The sequence below is a fragment of the Oncorhynchus kisutch genome, linkage group LG19, assembly GCF_002021735.2.
Source record: "Oncorhynchus kisutch isolate 150728-3 linkage group LG19, Okis_V2, whole genome shotgun sequence".
Lineage (NCBI taxonomy): Eukaryota > Metazoa > Chordata > Actinopteri > Salmoniformes > Salmonidae > Oncorhynchus > Oncorhynchus kisutch.
In genome coordinates, this window is record NC_034192.2 from 31,553,003 (window position 1) to 31,579,749 (window position 26,747).

The following is a 26,747-nucleotide window of genomic DNA, read 5'->3' on the forward strand; positions in this document are numbered from 1 at the left end:
AAACATGTGAAAATGGTGCATGTCTGTGTTTGTATGAAAACAAATATTAATTTAAAAAGTTCTACCTGATAACATAAAAAGTTAAAACATTTTAAAAACAGTGATTTTCAAACACTATGAGATTCGAGGGGACGTGGCGAGCGAGAAAATACCTTAATCCTACCCTGTGATGTCACAGAGAAAACAAATGTTTTAGGACCTTTCTTCTTATCGGTTTAACCACAGATCATAAAAGCTGCTATTTTCACATGTGTAGACACAGGTTTGGTGCTGGAGTTGATGAATAAGTGGCAGAATTGTCCATTAAGGGTTAAGGTTTTGGATAGGATTCAAACTTAAACAACGACACTGTTAAGTGTCCAAATGGTTATGGTAAAAGGGTTAAGGTTTAGGATCCCACTGGGATTGAACACGTGACCCTCGGAAGGATGACTCTGAGCATGAAGAGCAAACCAGGCTGTCAAAAACACTTACATGCTCTGGCATTCAAAAGCAGCCATATCAAATGAACATCAATTAAGAATTATATCAATGGATGGAATCAGTGAACGAATGGCTGCAGCAACGGTCTGACAAACACAACTGGCACTGCATAACAAAGGAGGCCTAAATAGACAAATGAATTAGACAAAAGTTTATTGAACGAGATAACACGTTTTTCAAATAACTTAGTATCTCGTTCGAACGACTAAGTATCTCGTTTAAAAGACGTAGTAAAAAAAAAGAAGTATTTTTGTACCATGTCATTCCAACTAGAGAAGTCGTTCAAACAAGATACTAAGTTGTTCTTTTGGGGCTTCGGGGCTTCCGTAGTTATGTTTAGGTAGTTGTGTTGTTGCTGTGTGTATGTGCATGTGTTCTTGTGTATGTGAGAGTGGTGCTAACTGAGTTTTTGATCCTGCTCTGCCTGTGTGTGTGTGTGTGTGTGTGTGTGTGTGTGTGTGTGTGTGTGTGTGTGTGTGTGTGTGTGTGTGTGTGTGTGTGTGTGTGTGTGTGTGTGTGTGTGTGTGTGTGTGTGTGTATGTGTGTGTGTGTGTGTGTGTGTGTGTGTGTGTGTGTGTGTGTGTGTGTGTGTGTGTGTGTTGTGGTAGCAGAATCAGAATTAGTTAGGTAACATAGATAAATAAGATGTTTTATCTTATTTATTGTCATTAGAATGTCTTCTTTTTGAATAATACTGTTGGCAGTTTGCAGTTATCCCTTCTCTGCTAGGGCTCAGTTACTTGGGGCCCAGAGAGGGGAGAGGTCAGGTTAGTCTTATCTGTGAATGTGTCTGTAACAATTCCTAAACCATGTGAAGGGATGGCGTGATTAAAGGGGAACCAGCTAGTTGGCTCCACAACGTCTGTCTGCCAGTCACTCCTCTCTGTGATCTTGTCCAGGAGGGGTTGTATTTGATATGGGAGTATCTAGAATTGACAATTGATATATGCCATTGGATGAGGTAAAGTTTTGGTACTATGTTGTACCAAGAACGAGAAGTAGAACCTCGTCTAAGAGAGCAAACTGAACTATAGTTAATGCTGTCTGGCTAAGGGATACTCCTCTCTCAAGTAAAATGTGTCCTTTGTGCAGTTTTCCTAAGACCTGTGGTTTGTCATGTCGACTAGGGGGTGAATCTTTGCTATAAAGGATCTCAGTTGCCATTATGTTGACACTCTCAGGGAATTCATTTATGGACACTGAATTGATCTGAGAGTCACAGGGCTATGGTGAAGCTCATATAATTAAAGATGGACTTCCTGATAACTCTGACTTCTGTGTGGTTTGCTCTCTCATGATTTGGTAATACAGGAAATTTCCACGACAGCGTGCATATAAACGGGAGTGTGTGTGTGTGTGTTTGTGTGTGTCAGCAGACTGCTATTTCCCAGACCTAATGACAGCACAAAGGCAGAGGAGGAGAGGAGATAGAGAGATGGACCTGTGCTGAGTGGAGGAGAGATATCTGATGGAGAGGCAGGAAATAGAGTGGTGGAGGAGTGGAGAGGTGGGGGCTGATGGAGGAATGGAAAGCCAGACAGCGATACAAAGACACACAAAACTACACACACACACACACACACCACACCACCGTTGACTGATAGGGTGTGATGTGATTGTGACCTCGTCAGCAGTGACTCCATTAGAACGGGTGTGTGATGCCGATTTGGCAAATAGGCTGTCACTCAGGGTGACTTCACTGACCCAGTTGTCATGGGACACCAAGACGGAGGCCACAGCCGAGGAATGACGTGTCCTTCAACTCTGATTGGTCTAACTATTGGTTCTAATACTCTCTCGCTTTCTCTCAATCAGATTCTAAATAAACTGTCTCAAGAGAATTCTAGAGGTCAGAGGGGAGATTCTGATCAACCTGTATGATACCGAACCGGAAGGTCCAAATTCTGGACCCATGACTGTCTATATCAATCATAATATTCCAGGGTTTAATCAGTAACACTTAGACACCTTACAAACCAGGTTAGTGGACTGGTTAACCAATCAATAGCTTCTATTGATATTATGCACAACCAATGGGGTGAGAGTGCAGAGTCCAGTAGAGAACCCTCCCCTCTCCATGTCCACCCAGTGATTTGATTGCCGTAATGAGATGGTCTGGTTTCCATGGTAACAGTGACCCCCTCCTCGGTTTCAACCCATGTTTCTCTCTCTCCCAGTCTCTCTCCCTCTTCCTCTCTCTCTCACTCTGTCTCTCACTCTCTCAAAAGGGCAACACCTTTAAACTTGAGGTGTGTTTGTGTGTGTGTATGAGTAGGTGTGTGAGTAGGCGTGTGTGTGTGGGTGCTGGTGGGATATTGTGTCTGTGTCTGTATGTGTGTGAACTCTCGTTTCCCCCAGCGATAGTGGGGACAGCATGGCAATCTTTTGCCAGCTGAGGGTTGGTCTTCAGACAGCACGAATTGATATGCCCTCTCAATCAGAGTGGGGGATGGACGGATGAAGTGTGTGTGTGTGTATGCCTGTACGTGCATGTGTGCGGTTCTGCATGTGTGTGTGTGTTCAGTTGACACTTCCAGCTGTCCCTGTCCCATTACCCTGCATCCCAGTCACTGTTTGCTGGCCCTGGAGGGTTGAAGCTGTGTTAGAGCCAGGATGTGTGAGGCGGCCAGGAGTCTACATGGAGAACAGAGTCCCAGAGCAGCTCATCATTCTACTGCCTGGCCTGCATGGCAGACATAGCCCACCCCCCCATCTGGGTAAGCTTCAACAGCAGATGGATGCTAGAGTGTGAAATTATGTATCACAGACTAGTTATTTACATATAACCACCTGGAAACTTTTGTCACTTTTATCTCTTGTCTTTCTCTTAAGTTTTCTGTCTTTTATTTTGTTGTCTCTCTCTGTCTCCCTCTCCCTCTCCCTCTCCCTCTCCCTCTCCCCTCTCCCTCTCCCTCTCCCTCTCCCTCTCCCTCTCCCTCTCCCTCTCTCCCTCTCTCCCTCTCCCTCTCTCCCTCTCCCTCTCCCTCTCCCTCTCCCTCTCCCTCTCCCTCTCCCTCTCCCTTTCTCCCTCTCCCTCTCCCTCTCCCTCTCCCTCTCCCTCTCCCTCTCTCCCTCTCCCTCTCTCTCTGTCTCTCTGTCTCTCTCTCTCTCTGTCTCTCAGTGGTAGATTAATTGGATGAAGCCAGGATGGTTGCATGGTCCCGGTGGAAAAACCCCATCATCTGTAAGAGCCTAATTAAACACAGGATCCTTATTGTTTTCTCTCCTTTTCTTCCCTTCCTTTCCTCTACTCCATCTCTCTCTGAAGTTTACATCTCAGTATAGGCTGTTTCAATGTCACCTAAAGCCCGCAATACACACACACACACACATATACACACATGTACACACACACACACAGTTTTCAATGTCAAAACTACTGGCGTGTGTGTCTGGCTGGATACAGATCTTACAGTGTTAGTGCTGAGGTTCATATCAACAGGACAGCAGTCAACACTCTTTTGGCCTTCAGATCTAGAGTGGGCTCCTGTTACAGTGCATTGCCTCACCTGCAAAACACTTCAGACCAGTCGAGACAGACAGATCAGGCACACAGAAGAGAGAGTGGATGGATAAAAAGAAATACATCCCAGGTGAATAAGAGAAATAGGAAAAAGAGACCAGATAGAACATTTAAAGAGAGATCAGGTAATCAAAAGGTCAATCCGATATAAACACGGGTTGGAAAATGGAGCTCAGACGGAAAGAGAGAGAGAGTGTTATTATTTTATTTATTTCACCTTTATTTAACCAGGTAGGCCAGTTGAGAACAAGTTCTCATTTACAACTGCGACCTGGCCAAGATAAAGCAAAGCAGTGAGACAAAAACAACAACACAGAGTTACACATGAAATAAACAAACGTACAGTCAATAACACAATATAAAAATCTATGTTCAGTGTGTGCAAATGTAGAAGAGTAGGGAGGTAAGGCAATAAATAGGCCATAGAGGTCAAATAATTACAATTTAGCATTAGCACTGGAGTGATAGATGTGCAGAAGATGATGTGCAAGTAGAGATACCAGGGTGCAAAAGAGCAAGAAGATAAATAACAACATGGGCATGAGGTAGTTGGGTGTGCTATTTATAGATTGGCTGTGAACAGGTACAGTGATCGGTAAGATGCTCTGACAGCTGATGCTTAAAGTTAGAGAGGGAGATATAAGACTTCAGCTTCAGTGATCTTTGCAATTCATTCAGGTCATTGGCAGAAAACTGGAAGGAAAGGCGGCCAAAGGAAGTGTTGGCTTTGGGGACGACCAGTACCTGCTGGAGCACGTGCAACGCATGGGTGTTGCTATGGTGACCAGTGAGCTGAGATAAGGCGGGGCTTTACCTAGCAAAGATTCATAGATGACCTGGAGCCAGTGGGTTTGGCGACGAATATGTAGCGAGGGCCAGCCAACGAGAGCCTACAAGTCGCCGTGCTGGGTAGTATATTTGGATTTGGTGACAAAATGTATGGCACTGTGATAGACTACACCCAGTTTGCTTAGAAGAGTGTTGCAGGCTATTTTGTAATGACATCGCCAAAACCAAGGATCGATAGGATAGTCAGTTTTACGAGGGTATGTTTGGCAGCATGATAAATAGGAAGCCAATTCTACATTTAATTTTGGATTGGAGATGCTTAAAACCTCTTTGGGACAGGTGGGGTGCTAACAGCCCATCTCGACAACATCCTGTGAAATTACAGAGTGCGAAATTCAAAATACAGAATTCATAATACTAAACATTCATTAAAATACAAGTGTCTTATATCGTTCAAAAGCTTAATGTCTTGTTAATCCAGCCGCATTGTCATATTTCAAAAAGGCTTTACGGCGAAAGCATACCATGTGATTATCTGAGGACAGCGCACCGCATACAAAAGCATTAAAAGCATTTTCCAAACAAGCAGCGGCGTCACAAAAGTCAGAAATGGTGATAAAATAAATCACTTACCTTGGAAGATCTTCCTCTGTTTGCAATCCCAAGGGTCCCAGCTATATAACAAATGGTCATTTTGTTCGATAAAGTCCTTCTTTATATCCCAAAAAAGTCAGTTTAGTTGGCGCTTGATTCAGTAATCCATCTGTTTCACTTGTTCAAAATGCATACAAAGGAATCCCAAAAGTTACCAATAAACTTCATCCAAACAAGTCAAACAAAATTTCGAATCAATCCTCAGGTACCCTAATATGTAAATAAATGATCAAATTTAAGACGGAGATAAATAAGGAAGTGCGCGCCCTCATCCACGCGCACCACAATACTACAGTCAAAATGAGAGCCACTTAGAAAAACTACAAATTCTAGCTCATTTTTCAAAAAACAAGCCTGAAACTCTTTCTAAAGACTGTTGACATCTAGTGGAAGCCCTGGGAACTGCAATCTGGGAGGTATTCCTTTGATCTTCCCATAGACAGCCATTTCAATGGGTGGTGACCTAAAAAAAAAATCTGGTTGTCGCCTGCCATATCAGTTCTATAATACTCACATACATATTTTAACAGTTTTAGAAACTTCAGAGTTTTATTATATGCAAATTCTAGCTTCTGGGCCTGAGTAACAGGCAGTTTACTTTTGGCACATCATTCATCCAAATTTCCAAAAACTGCCACCTATCCCTAAAAAGTTCATGTGAGTCTGGAAGGAGAGTTTACAGTCGAACCAGATGCCTAGGTATTTGTAGTTGTCCACATATTCTAATTCAGAACTGTCCAGAGCAGTGATGCTTGCCGGGTGGGCGGGTGCTGGCAACAATCGGTTGAAGAGCATGCATTTAGTTTTACTGGCATTTCAAATCAGTTGGAGGCCACGGAAGAAGTGTTGTATGGCATTGAAGCTCATTTGGGGGTTTGTTAACATAGTGTCCAAAGAAGGGCCAGATGTACAGTTGAAGTCGGAAGTTTACATAAACTTAGGTTGGCGTCATTAAAACTAGTTTTTCAACCACTTTTTCAACAACAAACTATAGTTTTGGCAAGTCGGTTAGGACATCTACTTTGTGCATGACACAAGTAATTTTTCCAACAATTCTTTACAGACAGATTATTTCACTTATAATTCACTGTATCGCAATTTCAGTGGGTCAGAAGTTTACATACACTAAGTTGACTGTGCCTTTAAACAGTTTCTGGAAATTTCCAGAAAATTATGTCACGGCTTTAGAAGCTTCTGATAGGCTAATTGACATAAGTTGAGTCAATTGGAGGTGTACCTGTGGATGTATTCAAAGGCCTACCTTCAAATTCAGTGCCTCTTTGCTTGATATTATGGGAAAATCGAAATAAGTCATCCAAGACCTCAGAAGTCTGGTTCATCCTTGGGAGCAATTTCCAAATGCCTGAAGGTACCACGTTCATCTGTACAAACAATAGTACGCAAGTATAAACACCATGGGACCATGCAGCCATCATACCGCTCAGGAAGGAGACGCATTCTGTCTGCTAGAGATGAACGTACTTTGGTGCGAAAAGTGCAAATCAATCCCAGAACAACAGCAAAGAACCTTGTGAAGATGCTGGAGGAAACAGTTACAAAAGTATCTATATCCACAGTAAAATGAGTCCCATATCAACATAACCTGAAAGGCCGCTCAGCAAGGAAGGAGCCACGGCTCCAAAACCTTCATAAAAACCTAGACTACGCTTTGCAACTGCACATGGGAACAAAGATCCTACTTTTGGAGAAATGTCCTCTGGTCTGATGAAACAAAAATATAACTGCTTGGCCATAATTACTATCGTTATGTTTGGAGGAAAAAGGGAAGGAAAAACCGTGAAGCACGGGGGTGGCAGCATCATGTTGTGGGGGTTGCTTCGCTGCAGGAGGGACTGGTGCACTTCACAAAATAGATTGCATCATGAGGAGGAAAATTATGTGTATATATTGAAGCAACATCTCAAGACATCAGTTAGGAAGTTAAAGCTTGGTCACAAATGAGTCTTCCAAATGGACAATGACCCCAAGCATACTTCCAAAGTTGTGGCAAAATGGCTTAAGGACAACAAAGTCAAGGTATTGGGGTGGCTATCACAAACCCTGACCTCAATCCTATAGAAAATGTGTGGGCAGAACTGAAAAAGCGTGTGTGAGCAAGGAGGACTACAAACCTGATTCAGTTACACCAGTTCTGTCAGGAGGAATGGGCCAAAATTCACCCAACTTATTGTGCGAAGCTTGTTGAAGGCTACCCGAAATGTTTGACCCAAGTTAAACCATTTAAAGGCAATGCTACAAAATACTAATTGAGTGTATGTGAACTTCTGACGCACTGGGAATGTGATGATTGAAATAAAAGCTGAAATAAATCATTCTCTCTACTGTTATTCTGACATTTCACATTCTTAAAATAAAGTGGTGATCCTAACTGACCGAAGACAGGGACTTTTTACTAGGATTAATTGTCAGGAATTGTGAAAAACTGAGTTTAAATGTATTTGTCTATGGTGTATATAAACTTCTGACTTCAACTGTATAAAGAATGGTGTTGTCTGCATAGAGGTGGATCAGAGATTCACCAACTGCAAGAACAACATCATTGATATATACAGAAAAAAGAGTCGGCCCGAGAATTGAACCCTGTGGCACCCCCATAGACTGCCAGAGGTTCGGTCAACAGGCCCTCTGATTTGACACACTGAACTCGATCTGAGAAGTAGTTGGTGAACCATGCGAGGCAGTCATTTGAGAAATCAAGGCTGTTGAGTCTGCCGATAAGAATGTGGTGGTTGACTGAGTCAAAAGCCGTGGCCAGGTCGATGAAGACGGCTGCACAGTACTGTCTATTATCGGTGGTGGTTATGATATCGTTTAGGACCTTGAGCGTGGCTCTGCACCCATTGCATAGTGGAGAAGGTACGGTGGGATTCAAAATGATTGGTGATCTGTTTGTTAACTTGGCTTTCGAAGATTTTAGAAAGGAAGGGCAGGATGCATATAGGTCTATAACAGTTTGGGTCTAGAGTGTCTCCCCCTTTGAAAAGGGGGGTGATACGAAAGAGAGGTTGAACAGGCTAGTAATAGGGGTTGCAACCATTTCGGTGGATAATTTTAGAAAGAGAGCGTCCAGATTGTCTAGCCCAGCTGATTTGTAGGGATCCATATTTTGCAGCTCTTTCAGAACATCAGCTGTCTGGATTTGGGTGAAGGAGAAGTGGAGGGGGGGGGGGGGTCAGGCAAGTTGCTGCAGGGGGTGCAGAGCTGTTGGCCGGGGTAGGGGTAGCCAGGTGGAAAGCATGGCCAGCCGTAGAAAAATGCTAATTGAAATGATCGATTATCATAGATTTATCGGTGGTGACAGTGTTTCCTAGCCTCATCTGGGAGGAGATGCTCTTATTCTCCATGGACTTTACAGTGTCCCAAAACCTTTTGGAATTAGTGCTACAGGATGCGAATTTCTGTTTGAAAAAGCTTTAGCTTTCCCAACTCACTGTGTATATTGGTTCCTGACTTCCCTGAAAAGTTGCATATCGCAGGGGCTATTCGATGCTAATGCAGAACGCCACAGGATGTGTTTATGCTGGTCAAGGGCTGTCAAGTCTGGGATGAACCAAGAATCTGTTTTTAGTTCAAAATTTTTTGAATGGGGCATGCTTATTTAAGATGGTGAGGAAAGCTCTTTTAAAGAGCAACCAGGCATCCTCTTCTGACGGGATGAGGTCAATATCCTTCTAGGATACCCGGGCCAGGTCAATTAGAAAGGCCTGCTTGCTGAAGAGTTTTAGGGAGTGTTTGACAGTGATGAGGGGTGGTCGTTTGACCGTGGATCCATTATAAATGCTGGCAATGAGGCGGTGATCACTGAGATCCTGGTTGAAGACAGCATATGTGTATTTAGAGAGGAAGTTGGTCAGGATGATATCTAAGAGGGAGCCCATGGTTGTGGATTTAGGGTTGTACCTGGTAGGTTCCTTGATAATTTGTGTGAGATTGAGGACATCTAGCTTAGATTTTAGGATGGCCGGGGTGTTAAGCATATCCCAGTTTAGGTCACCTAACAGTACAAACTCTGAAGATAGATGGGGGGCAATCAATTCACATATGGTGTCTAGGGCACAGCTGGGGGCTGAGGGGTGTCTATAACAAGTGGCAGCGGTGAGAGACTTGTTTCTGGAAAGGTGGATTTTTAAAAGTAGAAGCTTGAATTGTTTGGGCACAGACCTGGATAGTATGACAGAACTTTGCAAGCTATCTCTGCAGTAGATTGCAACTCTGCCCCCTTTGGCAGTTCTATCTTGTGGAAAAAGTTGTAGTTAGAGATGGACATTTCTGGATTTTTGGTGGCCTTCCTAAGCCAGGATTCAGACATGGCTAGGACATCAGGGTTGGCGGAATGTGCTAAAGCAGTGAGTTAAACAAACTTAGAGAGGAGGCTTCTAATGTTAACATGCATGAAACCAAGGCTTTTACTGTTACAGAAGTTAACAAATGAGAGCGCCTGGGGAATGGGAATGGTGCTGGGGGCTGCAGGGCCTTGGTTAACTTCTTGACGCTACCCATCCCTGTCGCGGGATCATTTTTGTCAGCAACCGCTGAATAGCATAGCGCAACAGTCAAATAATATTACTAAGAAATATTCATATTCACAAAATCACAAGTGCAATATTGCAAAACACAGCTTAGCCTTTTGTTAATCCACCTGTTGTCTCAGATTTTTACATTATGCTTTACAACGAAAGCAATCCAAGCGTTCGTGTAAGTTTATCGATAGCCTAGCATAGCATTATGTACACTTAGCATCAGGAAGCTTGGTCACGAAAATCAGAAAAGCAATCAAATTAACCGTTTACCTTTGATCTTCGGATGTTTTCACTCACGAGACTCCCAGTTACACAACAAATGTTCCTTTTGTTCCATAAAGATCATTTTCATACCCAAAATACCAACGTTTGTTTGTCGCATTATGTTCAGAAATCCACAGGAAAGAGCGGTCACGACAACGCAGACGGAAATTCCAAATAGTCTTCATAATGTCCACAGAAACATGTTAAACGTTTTTTATAATCATTCCTCAGGTAGTTTTTAAAATATATATTCGATAATATATCAACCGAGTGTGAAGGTTTTTCAATAACAGCGGGAGGAACAATGGCGGCTTTACTCTGTAGCGTAAAAACTCACTCTGAGAGCCCCCACCTATCCACTTAAGCAATGTGATCTTTCACGCTCAGTTTCAGGCTTTTATTTTGAAAAATATGTCTAAAGACTGACACCTTAGGGAAGCCAGAGAAAAAGTAATCTGGTTGACAGGCATGCATAGGAACAGAAGGGTTTCAAAATAAGAGGCACTTCCTGATTGGATTTATCTCAGGGTTTCGCCTGCAATATCAGTTCTGTTATACTCACAGACAATATTTTGACAGTTTTGGAAACTTTAGAGTGTTTTCTATCCTAATCTGTCAATTTATATGCATATTCTAGCATCTGGTCCTGAGAAATAGGCCATTTACTTTGGGAACTTTGTTTTTCCAAACATAAAAATAGTGGAGGGTGGAACAAATGTGCTATCTAAGGCATGTTGTGCAAGGCTGGGGGCTCTACAGTGAAATAAGACAAATATCACTGACCAGAACAGCGATAAGACAAGGCATATTGACATTTTTTCTTTATTTAAAAAATATATATTTCACCTTTATTTATCCAGGTAGGCTAGTTGCGAACAAGTTCTCATCTACAACTGCGACCTGGCTAAGATAAAGGGAGAGATTGGGGAGAGGCATGTGTAGCCGAGTGATGTATAAAAGGGCTCCGCGTGTCAGGATTGGTAGTTTGCCTCAGGGACTCCTCTGTCTGTCCTCATGCCAGTGTTGTGCAGCTAAAATGGGATATTTTAATGAAAGAACAAAAGGAACAACCAGAAATAATTGAACGTCTGGAGCTGTTACACTGACCATCTGCATATCACTATCCTGAATTACTACCTGCTCACCTGGGAATGACAGAGGGAGGGAGGGAGGTGGAAAGAGAACACAGTTAGGAGGAGAGCGAGAGAGGGAAAGAGGGAGAGTAGTTAGGAGTGAGACTATGAGTATTGATTGTGATTTATCTTCAATGCTCTTAAATAATAACTTCCTAATATAGCCTAATATTCATCATCTTAATAACTCATGATATATGGCTGGCTGGAAGGTGGTTCACTAGAGTCAAGACAACCTGTGTTCAGTGCTTTCATTTGTAAACCAGGAGGTGCTGGAACAAAAAGTGACCTGGGGAGCTTTGAGGTACCGGAATGCTTTATTTCTATAATCAATCTTTGCATGCATATCATCGCAAATTATAGAAATTACAGGCTACTATGACACGGACAAACTGAGAATCTGAGATCAAATAAAACGACCACAAAACATTTGCACCCCCTTTGGCACTCAGAAAAGTCTCAATTTGTCGGGATGTGGACTCTACAAGGTGTCGACCCACAGGGTTGCTGGCCCATGTTGACTCCAATGCTTCCCACAGTTGTCAAGTTGGCTGGATGTCCTTTGGGTGGTGGACCATTCTTGACACACTCAAACCGGTGCACCTGGAACCTACTTGCATACCCGGTTCAAAGGCAATTAAATCTTCACCCTCCGAATGGCACACATGCACAATCCATGTCTCGATTGTCTCAAGGCTCCTCCTCTTCACCTACACTGATTGAAGTGGACTTTACAAGTGACATCAAAGGATCCTAGCTTTCGCCTGGATTCACCTGGTCAGTCATGGAAAGAGCTAATGTTTTGTATACTCAGTCTATTTTACAATATGAGGAGGAAATTATAGTCCTAAAAAAAGCTTTCCAGTTTCACTGACTAACCCAATGATTGCGCAGCTCACTCACCGCAGATGGCTAATGGCTGATGTGCTCATGCCAAAAGCCTACCTTTCTCTTTTTTAACTTTGTAAAACAGTGTTCGCTCAATAGGCCTCGTAGGAAGTTGATAAAATATTTTGGTAGCCTACAGCAGACAGATTAGAGTCATCTCTTTTCAGCAGGAGCCATTTGCTTTCTAACCTGTGTTTTATTGCACAATACAGCTGTGGAAAGCTCTCAGACACTTTCCCAGACAGACTCGCTGCCAAAGGCACTTCTACAAAGTATTGACTCGGGGGTGCGAATACTTATGCAAGTGAGATTTCTGTATTTCATTTTCAATACCTTTGCAAAGATTCGTAAAAACACGTTTTCACTTTGTCATTATGGTGTATTGTGTGTGTGTATATGGGTGAGAGAGAAAAAAATACATGTAATCCATTTTGAATTCAAGCCTGTAACACAACAAAAAAATGTGGCACAAGTCAAGGGGTATGAGTACTTTCTGGAGGCACTGTGTGCTCTTATCTGTTGAGTTGTGGGAGTTTTGAGTCTGACACACGCTCTGCTGTACGATAGACAGTTTAGTTTGAGTTAGTCGGGTCTCTCTCGCCCTCCCTCTTTTTTTCTCTACCCCTTGTGGCGGATATCAAGACCTCTGGAGCAGCGCTGGCAATAGTCTCCCTGTCAAGGATTTCCTCCTCCTCCTCCGAGGAAGAGAGGCGAAAAGGATCAGAGGACCAATATGCGGCGTGGTAAGTGTCCATGGTTCTTTTAATATGTCAACTTACACATGAACAACTGATACAACAAAACAAGAAACGTGTGAAACCCTAAACAGCTCTATCTGGTGCAAAACACAAAGACAGGAACAATCACCCACAAACAGTGAAACCCAGGCTACCTAAGTATGATTCTCAATCAGAGACAACTAATGACACCTGCCTCTGATTGAGAACCATACTAGGCCGAAACATAGAAATACCCAAATTATAGAAAAACGAACATAGACTGCCCACCCAACTCACGCCCTGACCATACTAAATAAATACAAAACAAAGGAAATAAAGGTCAGAACGTGACAGTGCCCCCCCCCAAAGGTGCGGACTCCGGCCGCAAAACCTTGACCTATAGGGGAGGGTCTGGGTGGGCGTCTGTCCGCGGTGGCGGCTCTGGCGCGGGACGCGGACCCCACTTAACCATTGTCTTAGTCCGCCTTATTGTCCGCCTCCGTGGCTTTCTCACCATGGCCACCCCTCTCAATGACCCCATTGGACAGAGGGGCAGCTCGGGACAGAGGGGCGGAAGCTCTGGACAGAGGGGCAGAAGCTCTGGACAGAGGGGCAGAAGCTCTGGACAGAGGGGCAGAAGCTCTGGACAGAGGGGCAGAAGCTCTGGACAGAGGGGCAGAAGCTTTGGCGCCTCTGGGCTGAGGGGCTCTGGCGCCTCAGACTCCGGCAGCAGCGCCGGACAGGCGGGAGACTCCGGCAGCGGCGCCGGACAGGCGGGAGGCTCCAGCAGCGGTGCCGGACAGGCGGGAGGCTCCGGACAGGCGGGAGGCTCCGGCAGCGGTGCCGGACAGGCGGGAGGCTCCGGCAGCGGCGCCGGACAGGCGGGAGGCTCCGGCAGCGGCGCCGGACAGGCGGGAGACTCCGGCAGCAGCGCCGGACAGGCGGGACCACCTGCAGGGAGGAGACAGAGAGACAGCCTGGTGCGTGGGGCTGCCACAGGAACCACCAGGCTGGGGAGACCTTCAGGAGGCTTGGTGTTAGGAGGAGGCACCTGAAGGACCGGGCTGTGGGGGAGCACTGGAGCTCTGGTGCGCAACCTTGGCACCACTTCCCCAGGCTGGACAACTACTCTAGCCCGGACCCTCCAGAGTGCAGGCACAGGTTGAACCGGGCTGTGGATAAGCACGGGAGATCTAGTGCTCACTACACGCACCTCTCCCCCAGCGCCCCGGAGACACAGCACGCAGAGCCGGCGCAGGATAACCTGGACCAAAACTGCGTACCGGCGACCAGACCCGCTGAGCAGGCACCATACGCCCTGGCTCAATGCCCACACTCGCATGGCACTTTCGGGGGGCTGCCCTATAGCGCACCGGGCTATGGGCACGCACGCGCTTAACCGCATAACACGGTGCCTGACCAGTAATGCGCTGCTTATCATAAGCACGAGGAGTGAGCTCAGGTCTGCTACCTGGCTTAGTACCACACCTCGTCTGCCCCCCCCCCAATTTTTGGGGGGGCTGCCTCTCGTACCTGTCGCACTGCCGTGCTGGCTTCGCCAACCTCATCCTCCTGTAACCCTCCTTGCACTGCTCCATTGAATCCCAGGCGGGCTCTGGCACTCTCCCTGGGTCGACCGCCCACCTGTCTATCTCCTCCCAAGTTGTGTAGTCCTGTGATGCTGGCAGCTGTTGTTGCTGCTGCTGCTGCTGTCGTCGCTGCTGTTTACCACGCCGCTTGGTCCGAGTTGGGTGGGTGATTCTGTCAAGGATTTCCTCCTCCTCTTCCGAGGAAGAGAGGCGAAAAGGATCAGAGGACCAATATGCGGCGTGGTAAGTGTCCATGGTTCTTTTAATATGTCAACTTACACATGAACAACTGATACAACAAAACAAGAAACGTGTGAAACCCTAAACAGCCCTATCTGGTGCAAAACACAAAGACAGGAACAATCACCCACAAACACACAGTGAAACCCAGGCTACCTAAGTATGATTCTCAATCAGAGACAACTAATGACACCTGCCTCTGATTGAGAACCATACTAGGCCGAAACATAGAAATACCCAAATTATAGAAAAACGAACATAGACTGCCCACCCAACTCACGCCCTGACCATACTAAATAAATACAAAACAAAGGAAATAAAGGTCAGAACGTGACACTCCCACTTGTGTTGTCTATTGGGTTGCCATTCTAAACTGTTGTCAGTATGCAATAAAAAGACATGTGCACATTCTTTTTTTTTGTCAACAGCCATAAGTAAAATTAACTTAGGCTGGAGTGATATTGTTACCGAATCTTGTCCTATGCTCAGGCTACTCATCACATTAGGAATGGTATTGTATTGTTAGTCTACATAGATGCCTGAAATGCTTCATTATAAAGGGGATTTCTTCCCCCAAAACAGGTGAACATCTAACAGTCAAATCATAGTGTAAAAGCAGGTGGGCTTGTTCTACTCTTTTTGGACCATTTTCTGGTGTTTTGTGGTGGAACACTGAGTGGTCCAGCATAACATGTCAACACTGTTACCCATAGATAGACAGGCTAGAAACGTTTTAAAAATTTCATTTTGACATTTGAAGCTTGTATTCAATTGCCCCTCCCTGTTGTTGCGCACAACAAGCTTCCATTCACCCTGTCACAATGAGAATTATGGCTGATTTCAGGTTGCTTTATTTGGCACTTAATAGGCAATTACTATTGTATTTGTTTTATGTAGTCCTTTCCTGCAGTCAAATGACCTGTTGGCTTCATGGATGGAATGTTATATTTTTCATAATGAATAATGAATAAACATTATTTCAAAAAAGCCGGCGAAAATCCGGTGCTCCTATGTCAAACGGTTTTGTTATATTTCGGTCTTCTGTGATGTATATAAAGTATAATAGTACAGGTGTCTTATTTTTTTAAAGCCCATAACCAAGTGTGTGAGTAGATTTGTTTAAGACTACCAAGAAACACTGTGTCACCCTGATTTAGCCCACTGTAGTAAAAGGTTAAAACCTCTTGAGATGGGAAAACTTGTTTTTTATCAAGATGAAAATGTGCACGTAACTTTTTTTCAACCCTTTAAGTTACACATCTTAAAAGGCACCGAATTGGTGTATTGACCCAGCTACTAAAAATGCTTGAGGCTACAAATCCACACACTATAGGCCTAATGGGAATAAATACAACATTATACAGTGGGGTCTGGAATGATTGACACCCTTGAGAAAGATAAGCAATAATGACTGTATAAAATAAATAATTAAAACACTGAGCTATATTATATTTTCAAAAAAATTTGGACATTTTATTATTTTATACTAGTACAATTGTTCAGAGAAAGACAACTTCTTAGGGCTAGGCCCCTTTCTTCTCAATTTCCGCCTGAATGACGTGCCTAAAGTAAACTGTAAACACCCCCCAAAAATGCAATCATTATTAATGCAGTCATTATTACTCATCTTTATCAAGGGTGTCAATCATTTCAGACCCCACTGTAGTTACATGTATACCCCTCACTGTCAAAGCGAGGCATCATCAGTGGGAATTGTTTATATTTATCTAGATACGCACGGCTCAGCTGTTGAACGGGCGCTGCAGGTAGTGTAATGAAGGTCGATATGGTAGACATGCTTGGTTGGGTTTGATATTGTGACAGTGTGATTGCTATTGCTCCGAGCTAGGGTGCTGATTCCTGAGTGCATTCCTCACCTGGTTGAACTGTCTGTGGAGCTGGAAGATTCTTCTGTGTGTGTGTGTGTGTGTGTGTGTGTGTGTGTGTGTGTGTGTGTGTGTGTGTGTGTGTGTGTGTGTGTGTGTGTGTGTGTGTGTGTGTGTGTGTGTGTGTGTGTGTGTGTGTGTGTGTGTGTGTGTGTGTGTGTGTGTGTGCAGTGGTGTAAAGTATTTAAGTAAAAATACTTTAAAGTACTACTTAAGTAGTTTTAAGGGGTATCTGTATCTTAACTATGCTATTTATATTTTTGCCAACTTTTACTTGTACTTCACTACATTTCTCAAGAAAATAATGTACTTTTTACTCCGTACATTTACTTTTTCACTCCCTGACACCCAAAAGTACTCATTACATTTTGACAGGAAAATGGTCCAATTCCCACACTTATGAAGAGAACATCCCCAGTCATCCCTACTGCCTCTGATCTGGCAGACTCCCTAAGCACAAATGCTTTGTAAATTCATGTCTGAGTGTTGTAGTGTGCTCCTGGCTATCCGTAAATCAAAAAAAAGAAAGTTGTGTCATCTGGTTTTCTTAATGTAAGTATATTTGAACCCAAGTACTTTTAGACTTTTACTCAAGTAGTATTTTACTGGGTGACTTTCAATTTTAACACTGTGTGTTTGTGGACATGAATGTGTGAGACCCCCCCTCCTTCCAAACACACACATACACATACTTGTTAGTGTCTTTCAGTTGTCACTGTAATAGACTAAGTATAGGTGATTAGATTTAGTTGAAACGTTGAAGTTGAAATGGTGCTGGAATAGTGGAGGCATCTCCTTTCTTTGTGACTTGCGGTAACTTTCTGCGGTTCTAAATCAATAGTAGTTTAGTGGTCTGAAAATGTCGGAAACATTACCTTGCTTGACCTGCTGTAACTCATGTAACTGATAGTTACATGCAATATATTTTCTGGACTTCACAGGACAGATGTTGATCTCTGGTTTTGTCATGAAACAAATGTGTGGTTGAATTTATTCTGCCACTGTGTCTTCTTGTCTCAGCCTTAGGCCTATATATCACGGTGGTATATCCCTGATGATTTTACCCACGCACCGATACTAGTTTGAGTGCTTCTTGTAGCCTCCAGCAGCTGGGCAGTCGGATGATATGAAATATTTTTGGCATTAGAGGATATCGCTAGTGTATCTTGGCTACATTGGTATTTACTTTTGGTGAACATTTTTGGCAATTTCGGTTAATAGCCTATGTCACTCTGGCTACTGGAGCTATCTGTTGTATGGTGAACTTGGGCTTCATCAAGGTTTATTTGTGAGTTTAATCTGGCCACTGACCTGGGTAGGCACTGGCACATTCGCTATGGATGCCACTTTATGGAGGTTTAGATATAGTGCATTCAGTGTCTGGGCCTCAAAAGAGGTGGGTATCTGGTAGGTTGGAGCTGCCTAATTATTCTAGGATGCTGGCTGCCTATTGCTTCAACGTTCGAGTTATTGTCAGTAGAATGGAAATATTAAAATGCCAATTGGAATCTAGACTTGTATTGAAACTTTGATAAATTAGGTGAGTGTGTGCACGGGCAAGTGTTCGTATTTGTGTGTGTGTGTGTGTGTGTGTGTGTGTCACGGAAGTTACACCGTGTGTAAGTCAGTCAGTCAAAGGAAGGGCTGTACACAGAATACCTGTCACATGTGTCATGAATCTGTCTCTGGGAGAGCACTGTGACATTGGATTAGACAATCTCTCATTCATCCTGCAGTGCAGTGGTGTGCTGTGCTGTGCTAAGCTGAGCTGTGTGCGTGTCTGATGGTAACCCTGTCACTACTGTACTGTCTCCTCTCGATTAGATTCACGTGGTTAACTATGTGGCTGTTCCTCTAGGGCTGATAACGCTGTCATACATTTTTATGGGGCTTTGATCGCAGTTTTAATCACACACTTTATTAACCCAGCTGGGTTTATGGGGATCTGCTCGCAGTTATATCTGCTCGCAGTTAGCTGATTATGGCTGTGTGTGTTTCCTTTATCTCCCTGTACTATCATTGTTATTATTTTCCCTCTTCCTGTGTCTGTACGGACACCATCCCTTCTCCCTTAGTTCTGACAGAATTAAGAGGTCACAGACTCAATCTCCCTCCCAGAGTTGTTTCTCTTCCAGGAAGGAACTTTATTTTAATATTTTTCAAAATAATTTATTTATGAGTAACCATTCTTTTCAGAAAATGTATTGATCATTATGATCATCTTAAGAAAAAGCCAGCCGCACCAATGTATCATAGGAAACACCTTTTGACCACCTTGCAGGCACCGGCCCACCACAAGGAGTTGCTAGGGCACGATGAGCCAAGTAAGGCCCCTCCTAGCCAAACCCTCCCCTGACCTGCACGACTGTGCACCTTCCTATGGGACTCCCGGCCACGGTCGGTTGTGCAACAGCCCGGGAATGAACCCAGGTCTGTAGTAATGCCTCTAGGCCTGTGGTGCAGTGCCTTTAGACCGATATGCCACTAGGGAGGCCCCAAATGTTATTCCTTCTAGTAGTAACTGTATCCACTGGCGAATTGGGAGAGAGCGAGGTGATTGCTATCTAAGAGCCAACATCTTTTTTTTGCAGCAGTGCTGCCTGCCAGCAGTAATCGTCTCCGATCATTAAGTAACGTAATAGATGCAAAGCATTGAGTATTTACATTCATGCACTCAAAATGAATTGTATAACTTTGTCAAGAAGCATTTAACTGCAGGGCACTCCCACATGATATGAATACATGTGCCTGATTTAGAGGACACAGTGAACCGTTTAGAGTTAGGGACAATTTCATCCTAAAACCTTTCCTTGGTGTTAAATACAGTCTGTGAACAAATGTCAAATGTACACGCTGATGATCCGGATTATGGGATGCCAAGGTCATATTTGTTGATATTCTGCTCCAGTTAAAGGGTTGTTCAGATTCACTTAGATCTGTGGACCATACTTTTTTAATGGCTACCTCAGGAATAATATTAAAGATATCAGTCCTTTCGGGAACCCAGATAATTCATTTTTGAATCCCTTCATTGGTTGGTTCAGTAATTGGGTTTCCCAAGAGATTCCCCAGGCCAGTATAGCCCACCTTTCTTGTAAATATAGAAAACGGAGCTGCCTGGTAATGTGTAGGTATCTTTCAAATCTTGGAATGTTCTCAAACCATTACTGTCCATGATATCGGTTAAGGGTACGGATTCTACGTTTAGACCATTGGAGGGATGCAAAAGGCCGCCCTCCAGACCGCCAGGCTTTATTGGGAAATATTGAGGTATGAGCATGTAATTCCCAGTTACATTGTTTTTCAATTTTGCACCAAATAGTGACTGTGTGAGAAATAATAGGACCAAGGCGTAGTTTCCAGTGTTTAAAGGATATATCAGTGAAGACCACCTCTTCCAGGGTAATAGGAGACACCATATTACAGTGTTTAAGGGATATATCAGTGAAGACCACCTCTTCCAGGGTAATAGGAGACACCATATTACAGTGTTTAAGGGATATATCAGTGAAGACCACCTCTTCCAGGGCAATAGGAGACACCATATTTCTCTCTATACTCCGCCAGGGGGCGGAGGAATCGTGTCAAAACTAATACCAGTGTCTGGGAATACAATTTCAAGTTTGGTATGGATAGAATTTCTTCTAATAGGAAAGCAAGTGGCTGTCAAGTGTCCCTGGTGCTGGGAAATTGGTGTGTGTGTGTGTGTGTGTGTGTGTGTGTGTGTGTGTGTGTGTGTGTGTGTGTGTGTGTGTGTGTGTGTGTGTGTGTGTGTGTGTGTGTACAGGTTGGGGAGACATCAGTTCTTCGACGTCTGCCTGCCCTCTTCACTAGACCAAGTCATTACTGAGACACACATCATATGGATAGTCTGCAGAAACCTAATCAGTCACTTCAGGATTCTGCAGTTTCTTCTGTTTTCTGTCCACCAAATGGCAATTTGGCATTTTGCATGAAAACGTGTAATTATTTTGTCAAATTTGTCATGGAACTTGTGCTGACAGGGGTAAAGGTTTGTTGATTTATTGATTTCACAACTTTACGTATTAAAAGTGAAGTAACAGGTTAAAATTGTGAGCCGTCTTTTTGTAGTGTGGTGACTGGACAGGTATATGCAGTAAATGTGTGATGACTTGACTGTTTTACGCAGGAACCATGTGGTGGTTGGTCAAATTTGCAAACCTTTGCACATAATGCAGGGAATTGCAGATTTTTTTTCGCCCTCCAATAAAATCTGATTTCAGAATCGCAAACTCCTGGGACGATTGCCTAATAACCAGTGAATCTTCACTCCCTGCGCCCTAACCACATCATTATCATGCTATGCAGTGCGGGTTGTAATAAATGCAAATCATTTCATTTTTTTAAGTGACTGTGTGTTGAGGGTATAGCTGTTGGCAGTCAAACCTCATTCAAACAGATGGTCTGTTGATATGTACAGTTCTTGTTAGGTAGTTAAGGGTGCTTCACAGCTGTAGGTATAACCATGCATGTATTACAGTCCCTGACTTTATATCTGCTTTTATAACAACAACATGTTGCAAAGATACTGTGCCCATAGCTGACAATTTAAACAGAACGTAGCACACACGCTCACACACACACACACACACACACACACACACACACACACACACACACACACAGACTCGCACGCACGCACACACACACACACACAGACTCGCACGCGCACGCACACACACACGCACGCGCACGCACGCACGCACACACACACACAGACTCGCACGCACGCACACACACACACAGACTCGCACGCGCACGCACACACACACACACACACACACACACGCTCACACACACACACACACACACGCACGCACACACACACACACACACACACAGACTCGCACGCACGCAAGCACACACACACACAGACTCGCACGCGCACGCACACACACACGCACGCGCACGCACGCACGCACACACACACACACACACACACACACACACACACAGACTCGCACGGTCGCACGCAAGCACACACACACACACACACACAGAGGCGCACACACACACACACACACACACACACACACAGACTCACACACGCACACACGCACGCACACACACACACACACACAGACAAAGAGGTTGCACATTAGTCTTCATTAGAGATCTGATTAGGAAATGAGACCCTGAGTTGTAATTGGAATAGCTGATGTGACTCTCAGATGTCAGTTCTCTCTCTTTGTCCATATCTTCCATTTGTATTCCAAAACCGACACAGTGATAGTGAATGCTATTCTAGCAATTGCACATCATATACTTTGGTTGGTGTTATACAAATATGTACTGTACAGACCGTGTTTTATGAGTGCAATCTTGAGCCATAAATCACAGCGTTATGTTTACTCTTAACCACACCATAATCTTACACCAGCAATGAATACTGATGAAATGGAGAAATCCAAGAAAGCAGAGTGTGTGTACTAATTGTGTTTGTGTTGTTCTGGTTCAGTGAGGTAGGATTTGAGGGTCCATCTGTTTGGGTGTCTAGAGGGTTGCTCAACTTCTTCTGTCTCTATGACTATTTCATTTCCCAAACGGCAATACAGTGTAGTCCATGGCAACTACTGTATAGTCCAGCATGCAGCCCAGTGCTATCAGGCTGTACATACAGCCTCCTTCATTCCCAATTCCTAGATTCTCTCACTCTGTTTGTCCCACTCTTTTACTGTCACTCTCTCGCTCTGTTTCTCTCGAATTTTCTTGCAATTTATCTCACACGTTCTCTTTTTCACTCTCTTTCCTCTTCTGTCGCTCTCCTCTCTCCTTCCCCTCCTTCCTCTATTACCACCATCTTCCTCACATTCCCAGAAATTGATACCGAATGTAGCAGACACGCACGCACACATGCATGGATGCGCGCACGCTCTCTCTCTCACACACACACACACACATACACACACACACACACACACACACACACACACACACACACACACACACACACACAAAAGGTTGCACGTTAGTCTTCATTAGAGCTCTGATTAGGAAATGAGCCCCTGAGCTGTAATTGATATCGCTGATGTGACTCTCAGATGTCTTCAGTTCTCTTTCTTTCGCTCTCTTTCACTTTCTTTCTTTCTTTCTCTCTCTTTCTTTCTCTCTTTGCCCATATCACCCATTTGTATTCCAAAACCAGCACAATGATAGTGAATGCGACTCTAGCAGTTGTAGAGACCATTAAGAACACTTTCCTAATATTGAGTTGCACCCCCCCCCCCCCTTTTGCCCTCGGAACAGCCTCAATTCGTCGGGGCGTGGGACTCTACAAGGTGTCAAAGCGATCCACAGGGACGCTGACCCATGTTGACTCCAATGCTTCCTACGGTTGTGTCATGTTCGCTGGATGTCCTTTGGGTGATGGACCATTCTTGAGGTACATGGGAAATTGTTGAGTGTGGAAAACCCCAGCAGCGTTGCAGTTCTTGACATAAAATGGTGCCCAAATGGTACCCATTCAAAGGTACCTAAATCTTTTGTCTTGCCCATTCACCCTCTGAATGGCACACACACGCAATCCATGTCTCAATTCTCTCAAGGCTTAAAAATCCTCCTTTAACCTGTCTCCTCCCCTTCATGGATTGAATTGCATTTAACAAGTGACATCCATACGGGATCATGGCTTTCACCTGGATTCGCCTGGTCAATCTATGTCATGGAAAGAGCAGGTGTCCTTAATGTTCCGTAAACTCAGTGTACGTTGGTTGGTGTTATACAAATATGTACTGTACAGACCTTGTTTTATGAGCACAATCTTCAGCCAAACATTGTACACCAGCACTGAATATTGATGAGATGGTGAACTCTTCATTCCCTACTCACTCTCCTCCCCCTCCTCCCCCTTATTCCCACCATCTCTCTCTCCTATTCCCAGAAATGGATCTAAAACTCCTGTTAGAACTCCCAGACTCAGCAGCAGTCCAGAACAATATCTGCCAAAGCGTGTGGATTGTGTTGACCTGAATGAGCACGGCTGTTCTCTCTACTACACTGACCTCTCTGTGACCAGGGGAAACCACCTCAGAACTGCCTGCATTGTAAAAGCGGAGTCTGACGTCATTCATATGTGTAGCTCTACGTTCAGTCTTTTAATAATATATATGTATAACAGCCTTCTCTGTTGGAACAGTCCCTGCATCAATATCCCATTCATATTTGATGAGTCTTCGTGCCTTAATGATAAAAGTAATTTACACAGCGCTCCGGTGTTAAACTAACAGAGACACGCTGTAGCCCGGGGCACTCGCGGACACATTATTATCAGGGAATGGGACGTCAGCGACAGTGTGTAGATGAGGACTGTGTTTAGTACTAATGATGCATGGGGGCTCTTTAGGACAATTAAGAGTTGGGACGTCGGTTGTTAGGATGTCGCTCTGTTTCATGGATGTTTACAATGCTGCTTCTTGTTGTGATGTCACCTCTGTTTTATTATCGTGCTGCCGTTCATCTCATGTCGTTTCGATGCCATTTCAAATCAAATCAAAAGTTGATTTGTCACGTGCGCCGAACACAACACAACCTTGCAGTGAAATGCTTACTTACAGGCTCTAACCAATAGTGCAAAAAAGGTATTAGGTGAACAATAGGTAGGTAAAGAAATAAAACAACAGTAAAAAGACAGTGAAAAATAACAGTAGCGAGGCTATAATACAGACACCGGTTAGCCAGGCTGATTGAGGTAGTATGTACATGTAGATATGGTGACTATGCATATATGATAAACAGAGAGTAGCAGTAGAGTAAAAGAAGGGGTGGTGGGTGGCAGGACACAGTGCAGATAGCCCGGTTAGCCAATGTGCGGGAGCACTGGTTGGTCGGGCCAATTGAGATAGTATGTACATGAATGTATAGTTAAAGTGACTATGCATATATGATAAACAGAGAGTAGCAGCAGCGTAAAAGAGGGGTTGGGGGGGGGGGCACACAATGCAAATAGTCCGGTTAGCCATTTCTCTTGTTCTGTTGTGAGGTCACCTCTCTTTTGTGTTGTAGTGATGTCATTTCTGTTGTTGTGATGTCATTTCCCTTGTGTCGTTGTGATGTAATTTCTCTTGTGATGTCACCTCTCTTGTGTTGTTGATGTAATTTCTCTTGTGTTGTTGTGATGTCACTTCACTTGAGTTGTTGTGATGTAATTTCTCTTGTGTTGTTGATGTAAGGCTGCCCACTGTTTGGCTTCTTGGTTTCCAAACTCCCTTTCAATGAGCGATGCTCCACTTCCATCGGACTCCTTGTTAGTTCTTAGCACCAGTAGATGATCAGATTTGGGTTGCTTTTATTTCCAATGGTGGAACACACAAACAAAAATTTTCACACAGAGAAATTAAAGTCCTACATTCACATGAGGATACTTAAAACCCTTCTATTGTCACGGTTGTTGCAACAGGACCAAGGCGCAGCGGATGTTGAGGTCCACATATTTATTATAAAGTGAAACTTAAGCCAAAAACAATAAATCAATTAAACGAACAACGGAAAGTGACTACGTGGTGCACATGCACAAACACAAAAAGAATATCCCACAAACACAGGTGGGAAAAACAGCTACTTAAATATGATCCCCAATTAGAGACAACGATTACCAGCTGCCTCTAATAGGGAATCATACAAAAACACCAACATAGAAAATAAAACTAGAACACAACATAGAAATTATAAACTAGAATAACCTGACCTACTACACCATAGAGAAACAAGGGCTCTCTATGGTCAGGGCGTGACAGCTGTATTAAAAGTCTTATTTCAAATGATAGGAGTTGTAGCTTTTCTTATCTCAGATTAGGTTTAAAAGAGTTTATGTATTAATTCAAAATTGGTCCAAAAAGCGGGATGAGCGGGGATGGAGAGGAGGGATGGAGAGGAGGGATGGAGAGGAGGGATGGAGAGGAGGGATGCAAGCAGAGGTCTAGATTAGTAGTCGTCTCAGGGCTGTAATGAAAAAGAATTACTACTGTAAAGAATGGAAGCCTGGTGACATGAGGTTGTCACTACATATCTTACCCTCTGCTCCACCTTTCCCCTGCCCTCCTTCTCTCCTTCTTTTATTAATGAACAGTATGACTGACTCTCCCTCAGCTCTTCAAGAGGGGAATAATAATATGGTCTTCTAATGCCACTTCCCTCTAAATACTTAAGTGGCAGGTTAGTTGAACTTACGCAGCAGGTTTGGAGAATTAACATAGCAGGTTAGGAAAATGTTCAGGGAAAGAGTTAGGGTTAGGTTAGCTAAAATGATCTCCTAACCTGCTACGAAAAGGAGTAGCCGTACTCCTTCTAGTCACAACTGGACGAGACAGAGAAATGAAATGAATAATGAGAGAGTCAAGCCTAATGCACAGTTAATTGACCCGGATGTGTTTTCCTCTCTTCTTGGAAAGCACTCTGAAGTCACCCGGTCCTTATGTCCACTTCTCATACTCGTCTGCCTCAAATCCACACCATCAAAACCCCCACTATCTCCTTCATCCTTTATCTGATCAGGCATCGAGACAGAAATCCATTTTACAAGGGAGCCTTGCCTAGTGCTGTAGTTTAAACCAGGTCAGTAGATGAATACGAGGCTTATCTTGGAAGAGAGTAAATGCAGCGGTCAATCCAGGCAATGGATGAATGGATAGTGTCTTAGCTGACTAAGGACTCAAAAGATGAGAATATACTCCTCAAAACAACCTTGGATCATATTATAAGTGTGTATTGTGTGTTGTGTGTGTGTGTGTGCTTGGCATTGCAAAGTGAGGTTGAGCGTGTGGGATCAGAGTTTTGGTTGAAACGATACACGCAGGGCTAGGATTGGTGGATGGATTTGATTTTGATTGGATCACAAACCCACCCAAAGCAAACACATCTTCACATTGTGATTGTGGGTTTTATAAAACCTCAGAGGACCACATTACAGAATATGTCTAAAGTCGTCCAATATGGGACCTTCCTTACAGATGTGCTCTAGCCATTTCATGGGGATGAGTGGGTGAGTGTGGGGGCTATATATGTTATCTGTCTGACCTTGCA

At 43.9% G+C, this 26,747-nt stretch overlaps 1 protein-coding gene across 1 annotated transcript in view; it reads left to right on the forward strand.

Annotated features, from left to right (window-relative positions):
- Nucleotides 1–428: 428 nt before the first annotated feature.
- Nucleotides 429–26,747, forward strand: part of LOC116354965 (keratin-associated protein 5-11-like) — a gene marked incomplete at its 3' end in the record, with an annotated part of 38,943 nt that continues 12,624 nt past the window's right edge. Inside the window, exons 1-4 of the mRNA XM_031797229.1 lie at nt 429–459; nt 876–1,069; nt 16,729–16,874; nt 20,818–20,826. Coding sequence (XP_031653089.1) covers nt 429–459; nt 876–1,069; nt 16,729–16,874; nt 20,818–20,826 — 380 coding nt within the window. The remainder of the gene's footprint in view (nt 460–875; nt 1,070–16,728; nt 16,875–20,817; nt 20,827–26,747) is intronic.